Genomic DNA, 14,675 nt, shown 5'->3' on the forward strand with positions numbered 1-14,675 from the left:
GTATGAGTGCAGATTCATATACTTAAGTATGAGTTGGTTGCATGTGTAATAAAGCCAGTTGTTAGAGAAATATTTAGTCAATTCTATAGGGATTAAGTCAAACAGCAACACCTAAAACTACACAATGGGAAGATGTTTAATATCATCCATTTGACCAGAACATCTGAAACACAATAGTTTGCATAACAAATAAAGCACCAGATATATTTTTTCATCAGAACCAGTGCACCCAGTTTTTTAAAAGTAACATGTTATCAAACATGACATTTTCCAGCACGAGCAAATAAGTATATATATGAAGTAGGGGTTTCTAGAGTCGTCCTTAATTTAGTAGGGTTCCAAAACATGCTTGCGATATCAACAATTGATATTGAAACTGAACCATGTCTACCAACAAGTTCAGCAAATCCAAGGCTTAACATAAGAAATAATTAATCTTAAAGGGGTGAAATGAGAACATATTGCCGTGTACTATCTCTAAAGGAATGAAAGCAGGTTCCTATGGCATTAAAGAATCACCTTATGATTCTTTAGGAGTGACCTTGGAGCAAAAAGTAAATCAGAGTGGTTGTGGCCGCTCATTGGAACGATGATAGGAAATAATCATATTCTATATACACATAAGTCCAGGTTAAGTCTCTAAGAAAAATATATATAAAAAAGAGTTTAAATATCCATAACAAGGAAATTGTTGGCCTCATACCTGGAATGAGGAATAGCTACACGTTAGGTAACAAATATCAAAGGTAGTCTTAGTCTCTGCCCAAATGCGTTGAAAGGTAATCACTTGTCAACTTTATCTCACTATCGGGGATACTGCTTCTATTATAACCAGAAGAGATAGAAAGTCAATTAAATACGACAGTGAAAGATGTGGGTTAGTTGTACACAGCAAACTTAATCACGAATGAAAGCATATATCAAACCACATATAAGAAAATATTGCATGCAAATGTTACAATGATGATCTGAATGTTGTGGGAAAAATGAAGAAAAATGGTAATTAATTGATTCCAATAACATTCAGACCGAGATGGGAGATTTGGGGACAGTCATTGAAAAATTGGTATCAAATCTTCAATTCCGGGGAAACACTATTCTAATAGAAAAGTAGCAAATATAAACCCTTAAAAAATGTGAAATTTAACACGAAATTGAAAATTAAACAGGGGAGAAAAACTCACATAACAGGATGTGCCATTCACATGGATTTGCCCCAGAACTGTCGGGCATGGCCACACCATTGAATGATAATTTCAAAGGTTCTGCTTATTGCCCTCCACTGCGGCCTCACAAGTGAGACTCAGCAACTAGGTGGACGTGAACCGCATTCAGGTGGTTCGATTAAACCATCTGATAAGGGGCTCCAGTGGGGGAATGAACATTTTAATTTCAGGTCTGGCAAAATCGTTCTAGGAGAAGCTCTCGGATTGAAGGATTTATGGAGAAGATGGATGGCTGTGGTGAGTAGCTGGCGGTGAACGATGGCGAAGGACAAGCTAGGGCATGAGAGTTAGGCAGATTTTGCCTTCACGGGAGTCAATGTATTCCGCGGGAGATTCAGAGGCAGAGGAAAGGGAATAGATATCGAGGGAAAGGATTAAAAACATTTTCAGTTGAAAGTTATTGCGGCGACTGATATAGCCACAAGAAGCGAAACAAAACTATTATGTTTCTTGTGGCAATAGATTCTCGCCGTTAAAACACAATACTCGCCGTAATAGATTATATTTGTCCATAATTATTATGACGAAGTCATTTCAGCCAGAATAAGTTCATTATTGTGGCACTACGTTGAGGCGACAGAAGTGGGATGTCAGTACTGCAAAAAATGCTTATTTCCTACAACATATTTATCGCCGGAAATGAACTCAGCCGCAAAAGCAACTTTCTATTGTAGTGAGTTCTATAAGTTTACTATATTGATCAGTACCTTAACGTACTAAAGAATGTGTAGACGTACGGGTCGGGTCGTTAAGTGTTCTTGTCATTCTTTCAGTGATAGAGCATCGATACTGTGATTAGGGTTGAGACTTTCTGCTGAATGCGAAATTTTGTCTCTTGGGTTCACTGCATGCAATAGGCCCGAGTCTTGATAAATTGATTTTTTATTAAATTTTTATAGTAGTTGTCCTTTTGAGGAATGCATGCATATTTTAGTGTTAATCGAAGTCTTTGTATACAATTAGTGAGTAGTATGAATTTCAAGGTCAGAAAGTTTATATGGATGTTCATGGCTCACTACAAGAAAATTTCTTATTTGCTGTCAGTTATTAATTCATATGAAAATAACTATTTTTTGCCTAAATGAGTGTATTTTCATCACAAATAGTCATTTGTGTAGTAAATTACTGTCATAAATGTTCATTTTTGTTGTAGTGGTCATTTAATTGTATGACCATTTGATTTTTTTGGCATAGATGATGATCTAATGATATGTGCAAGTCTTGTTTAGGCCTTGAGTAGCTAGCATCGTTCGGTATAGTGGTAGGGCAGACCATTTTCCTTCACTAGAAAACTAAGATAGTTGGTGTTTTCTCGCTAGACTTTTCAAAAACTAACGCAAATATTCTATACAAATAGAAAAAAAATATGTTTTTCGCAATAAAACTACCTAGATGCCTTTCCATTCGCTATTATGCATAATTTACTGCCATGGGATCGGATGAATTTTATTGAAAACAATATCTGATGGTATCATATAAATAAAAATTTTGAAACCCTAAGGCTCGGTCATGTTATTGTTAGTGTTGGTACATACCAACATCTCAGGAATTGTTATCAAGTGTGCTCATCCTAAAAACATATATAGTGGTTTTTCTGTTTTGATTTTTTATGAGTGAATCCTTGACGTACGTTAGATGTCGAGTTTATTGATCACTTATATTATTAGTTTGGTTGGTCGTTCGATTGCAAAAGGAAGGTAGCATGCATGTCATTGGGCATATTAATTAGAGAAATGATAATTTCAGTCGTGAGTGTGCAAGTACCGTGTAATTAATTTTAAAAAAAATGAATAAATACGAAATCTATATAAAAAGAAATTAATTTTTTTAATAGTGAATCTTACTCTTTTTCAAAACGACTGCATGACGCTTGCGCACTCCACGACTGTATATAACATTACTCTATTAATTATAAACATGTCTTAATGTTAATGTTATTGTTGATGGAAGGGAGTTTTATTGTACTGCTAATATAATTTCCTCAATCAATTAGTCAGCTTGTAGATCATCTCAAGAAATTAAGTTACAAATATATTTCACTACATATAATATTTAGTGAATCATCGTTAACTTCTAGAAACAAGCTGGCTCACCCCTTAATAACCCTCTCGGCCTCAGGGGTGGGAGGAGGATGAGGAACAGAAAATGGATAAGCTGGCGTTTGATTCGGATTGAAAAGCCCAAAATGTTGTCGCGGACCGACTGGTTTTTTATCTTCATTGTACAAGCTATAAAGAAACCCATCAATGAACCATGGGGCATACAGTGTCCCATTTCCATTCACAATATGTTCCATAAGGTTCTGATTATACTCCGCTGCGATTGCCGAAGTTGTGAAATTACCATTTCCTGCAGAAGGCCAACCGGTGGCAGCCACCGCCACATATACTCCATCACCCACTTTGGAAATTGCCCAATAAAAAGCATCAACCAAGGCGTCGAACATGTTCCAATAACCTAGGTTGCTATCCCAAAAGTAGGGTTTATCTCTGCCAAATACTGCAAAATCTTTGGGTATAATCCCTGCTGCATAATCATAGTAAGGAAACTAGGGCTGTGCAGAAAATTCTATAACCCGATCCGTCCGTACGAACCGACCCGACCTGATCAAAAAAACAGGTTGAGGAAACATGCGGGTCGAACCCGCTGAAACCGCATATTGACGTTTTAAATTGGAAATACATATTAATCTGTTCACAGGTGAATTTAAAATGCTCTATGGTAAACAAACCCTAGAGGAAGCCGACACAGAAGGGGAGTGGGAGAGAACTCGGAGAAGGAGACCTTTCCACCATCGACGAGTTTTTCGACCATCGACGAGTGAGTTTTTCCACCATCGACGAGTTTTCCACCTTCGACGAGTTCAAAGCAAGGGCAAGTAGGAAGTGGCGGTGGAGCCCTGGACTGAAGAGGAGGAGGTGGTTGGAGTGGTCTAGTGGAAGAAGAGGGTCTAGTCCGTTGGGCGGCTGCAGCCATTTTTGCTTGACCCAGACTTTTCTTTTGGATTCCGATCTACTCCTCATCTTCTTCAATATTTTTCTCACCTTTTCTCCACCGGTGATGATGAAGATCATAGTGTACCATTTCCTATGTAAAGCATTGATTTTTAGTACTATTTTCCTTTCTTTATTTCTTTCCTTTGTTATCTTTACATCTTTAGCTGCATGTGCATTGTTATCGAGCTTTTGAATCGAATTTTTGAAGTGAAACCAAAGGCAAATGGAATGCGAGAACGAGAGAGATTTGGGTTTTGCATTGATCTGGAGTTGATTCGTTTGGCTGCTTCCAATCTCGGGTCGGGTCGGGTCGGGTCGGCCCATATCGGGTTGGCTTGTCCTTGATGCGGATCGGACCCAAACATGGATCGGGTTGGTCGGGTTGCAGCCCTAAGTCGTGGTTGGACCCTACTTTTTCTTATCACTTTAAGGACCTTTTCCATGTATAGTTTAATCTCAGGCTTAAATGCAGCAACCGAAGGTGGAAATCTAGGGTTTAGAACAGAATCGGACACCACAGTGGTCACCTTTGTAGAAGTACCTGCTTCCCACACGCTGATCGCTTCCATCATGTTTTCTAATGCTAGCGCCAGGTACGCGCTGTAGGGACCCGGAATGGCGTCGTTGCCGACAACAATATAGTCGAATATCACTCCATGATGGTAGGGTTTCACTCTGAGTTCGTACCATGATTCTGCAGCTTGGACACTTGATGCAATCTCAGGTAATTCGTCATTTCTAACGCCGATGCTAACTTCAAAATGGCCTTGTTTAGAGCTAGCATCACATGATCATTGTGCTCCAAAAGTCTTATTTTCCTAATACCAATGTTTTCACAAAGGTCGACTGTTGAATATGGGTCCGGTATGTTTGTTCCTGACAGTCCGTAGATGACACCTAAATTATAAAATGCTGCTTCTGCCAATCCGAGCTGGTCGTGAATGGTAGCGATGCCAGCCAGAATGAGTGCAAACCGATAGATCAGTAGCGCTAGCGCCATCACTTCTGTCCCTAAAAACATGTTTATCCAAACAAAAACATTTAGTAAAAAAAAAAAAAACATCGTAATTAATTTTGTATGCATCTCTTGATCAGGATCTACAATATGTAGTGCCTAAGATTACATGTTGCACAGTAGTACTACTAAGGCTTATAAGCTTGTACAATGTGCTAGCTAGCTTGGACAGATTAGATATAAATAGTTGAATCTGAATCTAAAACTTCATTTTGGGGGCCGGGGATCGAGAGATATAAAATCTGAAAGTTCGAGGATGCGTGTTCGATGAACTTGAATATTAATGCAGATGATCATCATGCATGCTCATTACCTTGCGAAGGAAAATTTACAGATCTAAACTATATATATTCAACAGATTAGCTTGGCAAAACAAATTTGAGCTCAGTACTCTTCTGTTTTAAACTTGAAGGATCCGAACGTACTGCAGGGACCTTCCGATCTTCGGAATCTTCTGACAAATTGTTTCAGATTGTGTGCCCTCTATACCTTATATATACACTCAATTTTCCCGGAAAAAGGCCAAAGACATAGTAAGGATTGCATGCATTCAGGATTGGAAAGCATGTCATTATAGGAAAAATTTCTTGTAATATTTAACTAGCTTATTTTAGTAGGTAAAAGACCCAAAAAAAAGAAAAAAAGTACTAACAATGACCACGTACGTCAATATATATATTTTTACAAGTCATGCATGTTTAAGTACATGGATCAGGCGCTTGAGGGTACGTAGTAATTAATTAGAAAAGTTGAAAATGGAAGAAAATCGCACAAAGAAGGAATTTAAGAAAAAGAAGTTCGCGACAAGAGTTCAAAAGAGTACGTACTCTCACCAACGTATTGCTATATTTCCTGGCTTTTACATTTAATATATTGAAGAAGTTTAATTTCGAATTATCCCTGTCATGATCATCATTTCAGAAGAGTCTGGTCTTGTGAAGTAAATTCAGTTTCTGATGAAAAGTTATATTATAATTGATTTGTGAATTAAGTAGTATTACAGTAAAATCATAAAGAGATTTCAAAAATAAAAAATAAAAATTACAGATCAGCATAGCTTAATCCAATTTAGAATAAAAGTAAGGTTTGGTGAAATGAATTTAAAAAACGCCTGAGATCGATCGTATCTGACAAATTAAGTACTGCTTTTCGTTTCCATGTTGGCATGGCATCGATGAATTAGGATTAATACTCAATATATACAACGTTTTAAGGCATGTATATGGTAGTTATAAGATACGTACGTACGTTATATAAGACTATTTTAGAATATTTTCCTTTTCACAAAAATACTAAATACACTAACAAATTAAAGTTTTATTATTACAAAATTAAACTCATGAGTTGTCAGATAATCATGATGTAAAGTTTAAATGGAAGGTCCAAACCACATAGCCTATACTTCAAAATAACTAATCAACGATACAATTAGAGCCCTATTGGAACCGGTACCTTATAAAGAGTAAGAATTTCTCATTCCCAACTAGTAATGTAGGATCTCATACACCACCTACCCTTCTCATATAAGGTATCACAAATGATGTGATAATTAGTGCCACATTCATCTTGATCTCTAATCTAATGAACCGAGTATTGCACGCAAGATATATGACGACGTCCATGCACGTGAAGATGCTTTGAATTTGAAAAATGCTGACTAATTTGCAGGAATTAATTTTATATTCAAAGATCATCTGGCCATATAAAATTATTTATTTAAAATTCGCAAATAAATTCTTCTAATGCATGTGGCAATGAATCTCAAGCATTTAATTATTTATTATATGTATACGGTTAATTTATAATTCTATATATAGTCGAATCATGATACCAAAATTAAATGTATTGGTACAGGAAATCTATATATAATGCCTTCCTTTTAAGCCTATTAATATATAGTCGAATCTATATACCAAAATACTTTATAATTTTTTTCAAAGGGAGGGCTCAATGATATATTACAATAGAGAACAGTACTCTAGATGTTAAGAAAAGTCTTAATATTGTAAATAGGACAAATTATTAAGCTTTCCTTCAAATTGCATGGGTTAGAGGAAAATTTCTTCACCTATTTATATAAATTAACAATATATAATGACAGTGTTCATTAAGTATGTGATAAACACATATATGCCTGTTTAAAAAATTAACTTATAAAATTAAACATTTTAAATGGCCGGGGTTAGAAGAAAACTCTGTATTGGCTGGCAGATATTGCGCGCAAAGTTTTAAACTTCAGGTCAAACGGACCCTTAAAAGTGGTATGAAAATAGTTATATTCTCAAACGGATCCTTAAAAGTGGTATGAAATTTAAGCTAATATAAAGTAAAGAGGTTCATTTTCTTTTGTAGGAACTCAATTTGATCCATAAAGAGAGAATAAGGCATGATTTGTTTTCATAAATAAGATGAGATTAGATGAGTTGAAGTTAAAATTGAAAATTGAATAAAATATCATTAAAATATATTTTTTTTAATATTATTTTTGTCTTAAAATTTGAAAAAATTGAATAGTTTATTTTATTTTATATAAAAATTTAAAAAAATTATAATAATTAAATAAGATAAGATGAAATAGTTAAGAAATAAAGTAAAAACAAACGAATTTTAGAGAAATTTTAATGTTATGCTTTTGTTTGTAATTTTTTTTTTTTTTTTTTTTAAGGGGGCTTAAATTCTGAAACTGTATATTTGAATGGGCTCGAGGATTTGAGCCGTGTGTTTCTATGACTTTTTTTTGTCTCGTAATGTACTTCTTGCTGTCAGAATTCTTTTCAAAGATCTCAAGTTCCACCACCCATACTAAAAAGTCACACCAATTGTGAAAATTCACTTCAGCTTTCTCTTAAATTCACTGGTAAAAAGTCAACGACGCCACAACTCTGAAAAAATCCTACCCATTTCTCTTCTTTCTCTAATTTGAATCTTTCCTTAAAACAAAAATGTTGAGATTTCACGGGATGAGTTTCTATGTTTCGAAGCCGAGCAAGAGACCTGGCTTCTTGATTTCTTTTTTGTTTTTGAGGGCTTTGATGCTTTCTGTTTTGTTTACAGATTATTTCTTCCCCTTCCTAGTTCCTCTCTCGTGTAGACTTTACGTAAATGTTTTGGACCGGAAGACTAATTTCGGTTGAGGTTTCCGAATCCGACTGGAATAAACAGGAATAGAATGACTGAAATTTTTGCCGGTACGGAACATCCCCTAAGACATGCCGGTTTCTATTCCAATACAAAAAATTCCGATCGTTTCAGTCGGAACATAAATGAAAACACAGTCTCAAGTCAATACTCTCAAGTCTCAATGCACCTTCAAACAATACTCTCAAGTCTCAAATTAATTCACCTTCAAACAATCGAACGTGGTGAGGTAATTGTAGGAGTCTTCCTTTTTCTTTTTCTTTTTTTCTTTGATAAAACAACAATTTCATTTAACCAAAAGCAAGAGAATACAGACGACTATCCAGCCAAATGGCTTGAGAGATAAAAGTCTGGAAACCCATTCCACCACATTGCAATGGAATCTACAATCCAAGCGTGTCTAACTATGCCATGAGCTGCCTCATTACCTAGTCTATTCACATGACAAACTTTTACATCAATAAATTTAGCAAGTAGGAGCCTGATCTCATAAATGATAGCCCCCCATGGTGATTGATCCGCAAAACCTTCTTTCAACTCCTTCAACACCAACAAACAATCTGATTCCAATAGCAGGTGTGTGATCCCCATGTGTGAGATAAGTTGCAAGCCACGTAGAGCAGCCATGAACTTTATCACCTCTGGTTGTTCCACCTCCCATTCCCCTTTACTAGTTGCCATAATAACCTTCCCTTGTGCATCCCCTCAATATAGCTCCAACCCTTGCTTTATGCAGATGATGGAACATAGCTCAATCGATGTTCAACTTCATGAAACCCACGGGTGGTAGCTGCCAACCACAAAAGCTCTTCAATCAAGAAGTTAGAAGTAGCTTCACCTCTCCGTATAGTCTTGTTCAATGACCCTCCTTGCCTCCAGCAGCTCATCCTCACGGCATTTACGGTTCCTCCTAAACCATAGACTTGAGGCTATAGTAAAGAAAGTTGCTAAGTCTTGCAAGTCACCTAAGGACCTCACCTGCATAGCAGCATTAAAAATACTCTGATGTCTATCTACTTGAGCCATATTGGGAAGGTAGCATGTCCATAAGCCTGCGACACTTGGGTAGGTTAGCAGTACATGGGGCAAGTTTTTTGTATCGGCATCACAAAAACAGCAACCCTCGCTAACATCCACTTTCTTTTTCTGCAGGTTCACCTCTGTTGGTAGACGGTCAAGGCAAGCTCACCAAGAGAATATCCTAACTCTATGTTGGATCTTCATCCTCCAAAGTGCCTTCCATAAATCTCCTTATAACTGAGCATCTAATGACTCCTCCCCAGCCTGTCTCTTTTTTGCTCTCAACCATCTATATGCAAATTTCACACTAGACCCTCCACTTCTATCCTCACCCCATATTAACTTATCTTGTTGATCCCCTGGACAAACTAGCATCCTCATTATCTTATCAGCAATGTTTGGATTGAAGGGAGTTCTCACCTTCTCTACATTCCACCATTTAGTAACCCTATCCAATAGCAGGTCCACTATCTCATTTTCCTCCCTATCTTGCACCACCGAAAGGGTGTTTTGAAGCACCCCAGGTTCAACACCTGGTATCCAATAATCCTTCCATATTTTCACTGTTTTCCCATCCCCAATCATCCACTTGCACCCTTCCATTAGCACTGACTTTGCTTTCCAGATGCCCTTCCATGTATAGCATGGGTTACTTCTCAGCTTTGACTCAAAGAAGGTGGACTTCGAAAAATATCTAGCCTTAAGGATCTTCAGAGGCAAAGTACCTTCCCCATTCAAAATCCTCCACCCTTGTTTTGCCAAGAGAGCCAAATTAAAATCTCTCAAGTCCTTAAACCCCATTCCTCCACAAGCCTTTGACTTGCACATTTTAGCCTAACTCACCCAGTGTATCTTTTTTTCCTTCTAACTAGGCTTGCACACCGTCCAACCCGCATTGGTTTTGGACCTGACCCATGGCTAGCCCAACAAGAAAAGAACTGACCTGACTTTAGTCTAGTCAACCCGTCTGCCAATTTAGAACTTAAAAGTGGAAACCGATCTCCCCATTTCTTTTCCAAGCCCAAAACATTCCTTCCTCCCATCTCATCCCCCATTTCTTCTACACTGCAAAAACAATCTCATTTCCCTTTAGCTGTTGTTGCTGCACTTTGAATGGTTGAGTGAATTTATGGGGTTTACTGTGGAGGACTTCTTGAATGAGTGCCAGCAGTCTGTGTTGATGCTCGCATCTTCCTCTCCCTTCTCCAGAATCACTTTGCCTCCTCCCCATCCAAACTTGTTGCCGATCAATTCTTCCACTCTTTCCATTTTCGTATCGACGACATTCTCCTCGATGGGGATGAGTTAGGTGGCGTGATGTATTTCTTCGGGCTACCAAAATGTTTTAAGTTGAGCTTTGTCGATTAATCAGCTAGCTTGTAATGAATTTCTGGTTGCTTGGTGGACAAGGCACTCATCTATTTTCCTTATTTTCTCTCTGTTTGAGGTTGTGCTTGTTGCTTGTTGGAGTCGACGGGGAAGATAAATGGAGTCGACAATGAGGACGAACAAAGTTGACGGCGATGACGGTGATGACAGAGAGAAATTGGGAGGGATGGCAACTAGGGATTGAGATTTGGGGAGGGATGGCATACGGTTTGAGATTTGAGAAGTTTTAGTCAGATCGAAACTGACAGTTAGCGGGTTTGACTCGCAAGTTAGTTTAACCTGCTTTTATTTGTCTGGTCGGGTTGGCTGGTATGAACGATGCGGGTTGACGGCTTTTCTACACAGCCCTACTTCTAGCCCCACCAGAACCTAGCCATCATGGCTTCCATCAGAACATAACACCTTAGGTAAAAGAAAACAACTAATGGAATACATTGGTATTGCCATAGCCATTACTTTAATCATAACTTCCTTCCCTCCCTGTGAGAGTAACTTTTCCTTCCACCTTTGCAATTTCTTCCATACACGATGTTTAATATCTGAGAAGGCCCTTGTTTTTTATCTGCCAACAATAGGTGGCAACCCTAAATACCTTTCATAATTATTCTCATCTTCAATGTGCGACATGTCCAATATCTGTCTTCGGGTTTGGTCACTTACATTTTTGGCTAAACACCATGGAGGTCTTCTCCATATTTATCTTTTGGCCTGAAGCCAGCTCGTACACCTTCAACAAGGATTGTACATTTTGACTCTCTTGAACAGAAGCTTGACAGAATACCACACTATCATCTGCAAATAAAAGGTTATTAATCACTGGGGCATCCCTACACACTCTCACCCCACTAAGTTTCTTCTCCTCCCCTGCCTTCTTCAGTAATGAGATAAGACCCTCTGTGCAAAGTAGAAATAGGTAAGGAGATAGAGGATACCCTTGCCTCAAACCCCTCTTTGGAACAATTGGGCCCTTAGGAACTCCATTGAGTAGGACACAGTTCTCACACAAAACATAATCATATTTACAACTTTATTATCAAACCCCATAGACCTCGTTACTATTTCTAAGAACTCCCATTCAATCCTATCATAAGTTTAACTCATATCCAACTTAATCGACATATAACCCTTCTTACCAGTTTTTCTATGTTTTAGAAAATGAATGAGCTCATAGGCTATCAATACATTATCCGTAATCAAACGGCCAGGTACAAATGCAGATTGGGAATCCGGAGATAACATGACTAAGCATCCATTTCAGCCTATTTGCAATTATCTTGAATATCAACTTGTACATTACATTACATAGGCTCACAGATCTAAAATCAATAACTTTAATAGGCCCAGCCTTCTCAGGAACCAAGGTGATAAAAGTATGATTTAGGCTTACTGGGAACTCACCAGTGTTCAAAGCTGACAGGAATGCCTTAGTCACCTTCCCTCCCACAGTTGGCCAGTATTTCTGGAAAAATACATGGGGCATCCCATCAGGCCCAGCTGCCTTTAACGGATGCATCTTTTTCAGGGCCATCTCGACCTCTATAGTAGTGTAAACTCCTTTTAAGGCCTCATTCATGGTAGGTGTTACTCTACCATTAAGGCTTCTCAAAAAGTCCATCTAACCCCTATGAGATGAGGAAGAGAACATTTCCTCAAAATGGTCTAAAATCAGCTTATCCCTCCCCTCTCCATGCACCTATTCCCCATTCTCAGTTTTCAACTTTCAAATAGATTTCATTCTCCTACAGTGTGTAGCTTTTGTGTGGAAAAATCAAGAGTTTTGATCTCCTTTCTTGAGCCAAAGGGCCTTCGATCTTTGTCTCCACATTAGTTCATCCCTCTCCAATCACAACTGGACATTTTTTCTAGCTGCCTCCCTCTAACTATTCCCTGCAGTATCCTCCGCTTGTAACTTTTGTAAAACTTGTTGGGCCTTTTTCAACTCTGACTGAACTTTTCCAAAATGAGACTCATTCCATCTCTGTAAATCCTCACCACAGTCTAAGATCATCTTCATGGCCTTTTCTACATCATTTCTCTGCCCCTCTTTATCCCACACCCTATTGATGATGCATTGACAGCCCTCTTCACCCACCCACATTGCCTCAAAACGAAACAGCATCTTCTGTCTTCCTCTTTCCCCACCTCCCTCCACCTCCAACCATATAGGCATGTGGTCAGAGTAGGATATTGATCCATGAGTAACAACAGATTGGGGGAACAGATCACACCATTGTCCATTTGCTAAGAATCTGTCTAGTCTTTCATATACTCTACCCTTCCCATCCTGTGAGTTGCACCATGTAAACATAGATCCCCTGAATCCTAAATCCCTCAACTCGTAGTCCTGTAACAGCCTCCTAAATTCTCTAATCTGCCCCTCAAGGAGTGGCCTGCCTCATTTTTTTCTCCCTTTGACTTATATCCTCCTAAATTATCTCATATTATTATAGTCTTACAATTATAATGTACTACAATATATTATCACTCTATTATATTATATACTATAATATATATATACCATATATATAATATCGAAAAAATCGGACCGAACCGGACCGAAATCGATAAAATCGAAAGTACTGATTTAGAAGTTTAACCGGTACAATATTTGTTATTCAAATCTCAAAACCGGTTATACCCCTAGTTTTTGCAATGATCTTGTACAATACATTATACAGACTAATAGGTCTATACTCACTAACTGTCCTCGGATCCTTAATTTTAGGAATTCAAGCAATAGAAGTAAAGTTCAAAACTTTTTCCATGCCTCCACCTTTTAAAAAGTATAGGGTAGAAGTGCAAACTTCTTCTTCACAATGCTCCAATAAAACTAGAAAAAGTAGGCCACAAAACCACTAGGCCTTGGTGATTTTAAGGGACCTATTTGATGCGAGGCTTCCCAAATTCTTCTCTTGTAAACTCCCTTTGAAGGCTCTCATTCATCTCCTCTGTCACCTGAGCTTCCATGGATTGCAAATAGGTTTCAATCATATCTTTAGGGGTGTAGTAGATTTATAAACTTCTTCATTATGCTCCTTCAAAGCATCTTCAATATCATCTTGCTCCATACTTAATCTAGAATGAGAATCAGTTGCATGATTAATTTGGTTCTTTCTCCTTCTATGAGAAGCACAAGCATGAACAAATTTTGTATTTTTGTCCCCTTGTTGATACCAATTTCTCTTACCGCTCTGCTTCCACTTAAGATCTTGTTCTAGTAACACTCCCACATCCCTCTAAGTTGTTTAATCTTTTAAGTATTATGGGGACCTTCTACATCTTATAACATTCTAATTCTTTAGGTCTTACTTCCAATTTCTTTTCCATTGTCTATGATTTTCTTTCTGCTCCACCCAATAAGTACGGCACAATTTGAGTGAATTATGGACCCTCACCATAGGTTCAGAACTTTGAACCCTTGCTGACCACTCCTTCTCTGCAACCTGCTCACAACCTTTATCTTGTATCCAACTGGCTTCAAATTTAATAAGTTCTACTTCTTTTTGAATCGTGGTGAGTGACATTAATGGATAACAATATGGGTTTGTGGTCTGAACTTCTTGTTGTCAATCCATCCACCCAGGCTTCATTAAATAGAGAGGTCTAGTGAATATTTGCCACAGCCTTGTCAAGCCTCTATTTGGTAAAGGTGTCATCAGTGTGCTTATTGCTCCATGTGAATTTGTTCCCTCTATAACCCAAATCATATAAGCATTGGCTTCCAGAGCACCTCTCAAATGATCTGTTTGACTTTCCATCCTTTGTTCGCCTTCTTGTTTCTCAAAGTGATAAGTAATTTCATTAAAATCAGTGATCACACACCATGCAGACTGATCCGTCAATTTTAATCTAACTATAAGGTCCCAATTCTTTCCTTTTGCCAGCCTCAGG

The 14,675-nt window shown here is 37.9% G+C and overlaps 1 protein-coding gene and 1 pseudogene across 1 annotated transcript; both read right to left on the minus strand.

The window, feature by feature from the left end:
• Window positions 1-3,315: 3,315 nt before the first annotated feature.
• LOC109014943 lies at window positions 3,316-5,222 on the minus strand (annotated as a pseudogene).
• Window positions 5,223-12,660: 7,438 nt separating this feature from the next.
• On the minus strand, window positions 12,661-14,308 carry LOC109000415. The gene is made up of 2 exons (XM_018977282.1): window positions 14,180-14,308; window positions 12,661-13,068 (listed from the first exon to the last, which is right to left on the minus strand). Exons 1-2 carry the CDS (start codon window positions 14,306-14,308, stop codon window positions 12,661-12,663), a joined length of 537 nt encoding a protein of 178 aa, XP_018832827.1.
• Between the last annotated feature and the right edge of the window lie 367 nt (window positions 14,309-14,675).

This window comes from Juglans regia, chromosome 10 (assembly GCF_001411555.2).
Source record: "Juglans regia cultivar Chandler chromosome 10, Walnut 2.0, whole genome shotgun sequence".
Lineage (NCBI taxonomy): Eukaryota > Viridiplantae > Streptophyta > Magnoliopsida > Fagales > Juglandaceae > Juglans > Juglans regia.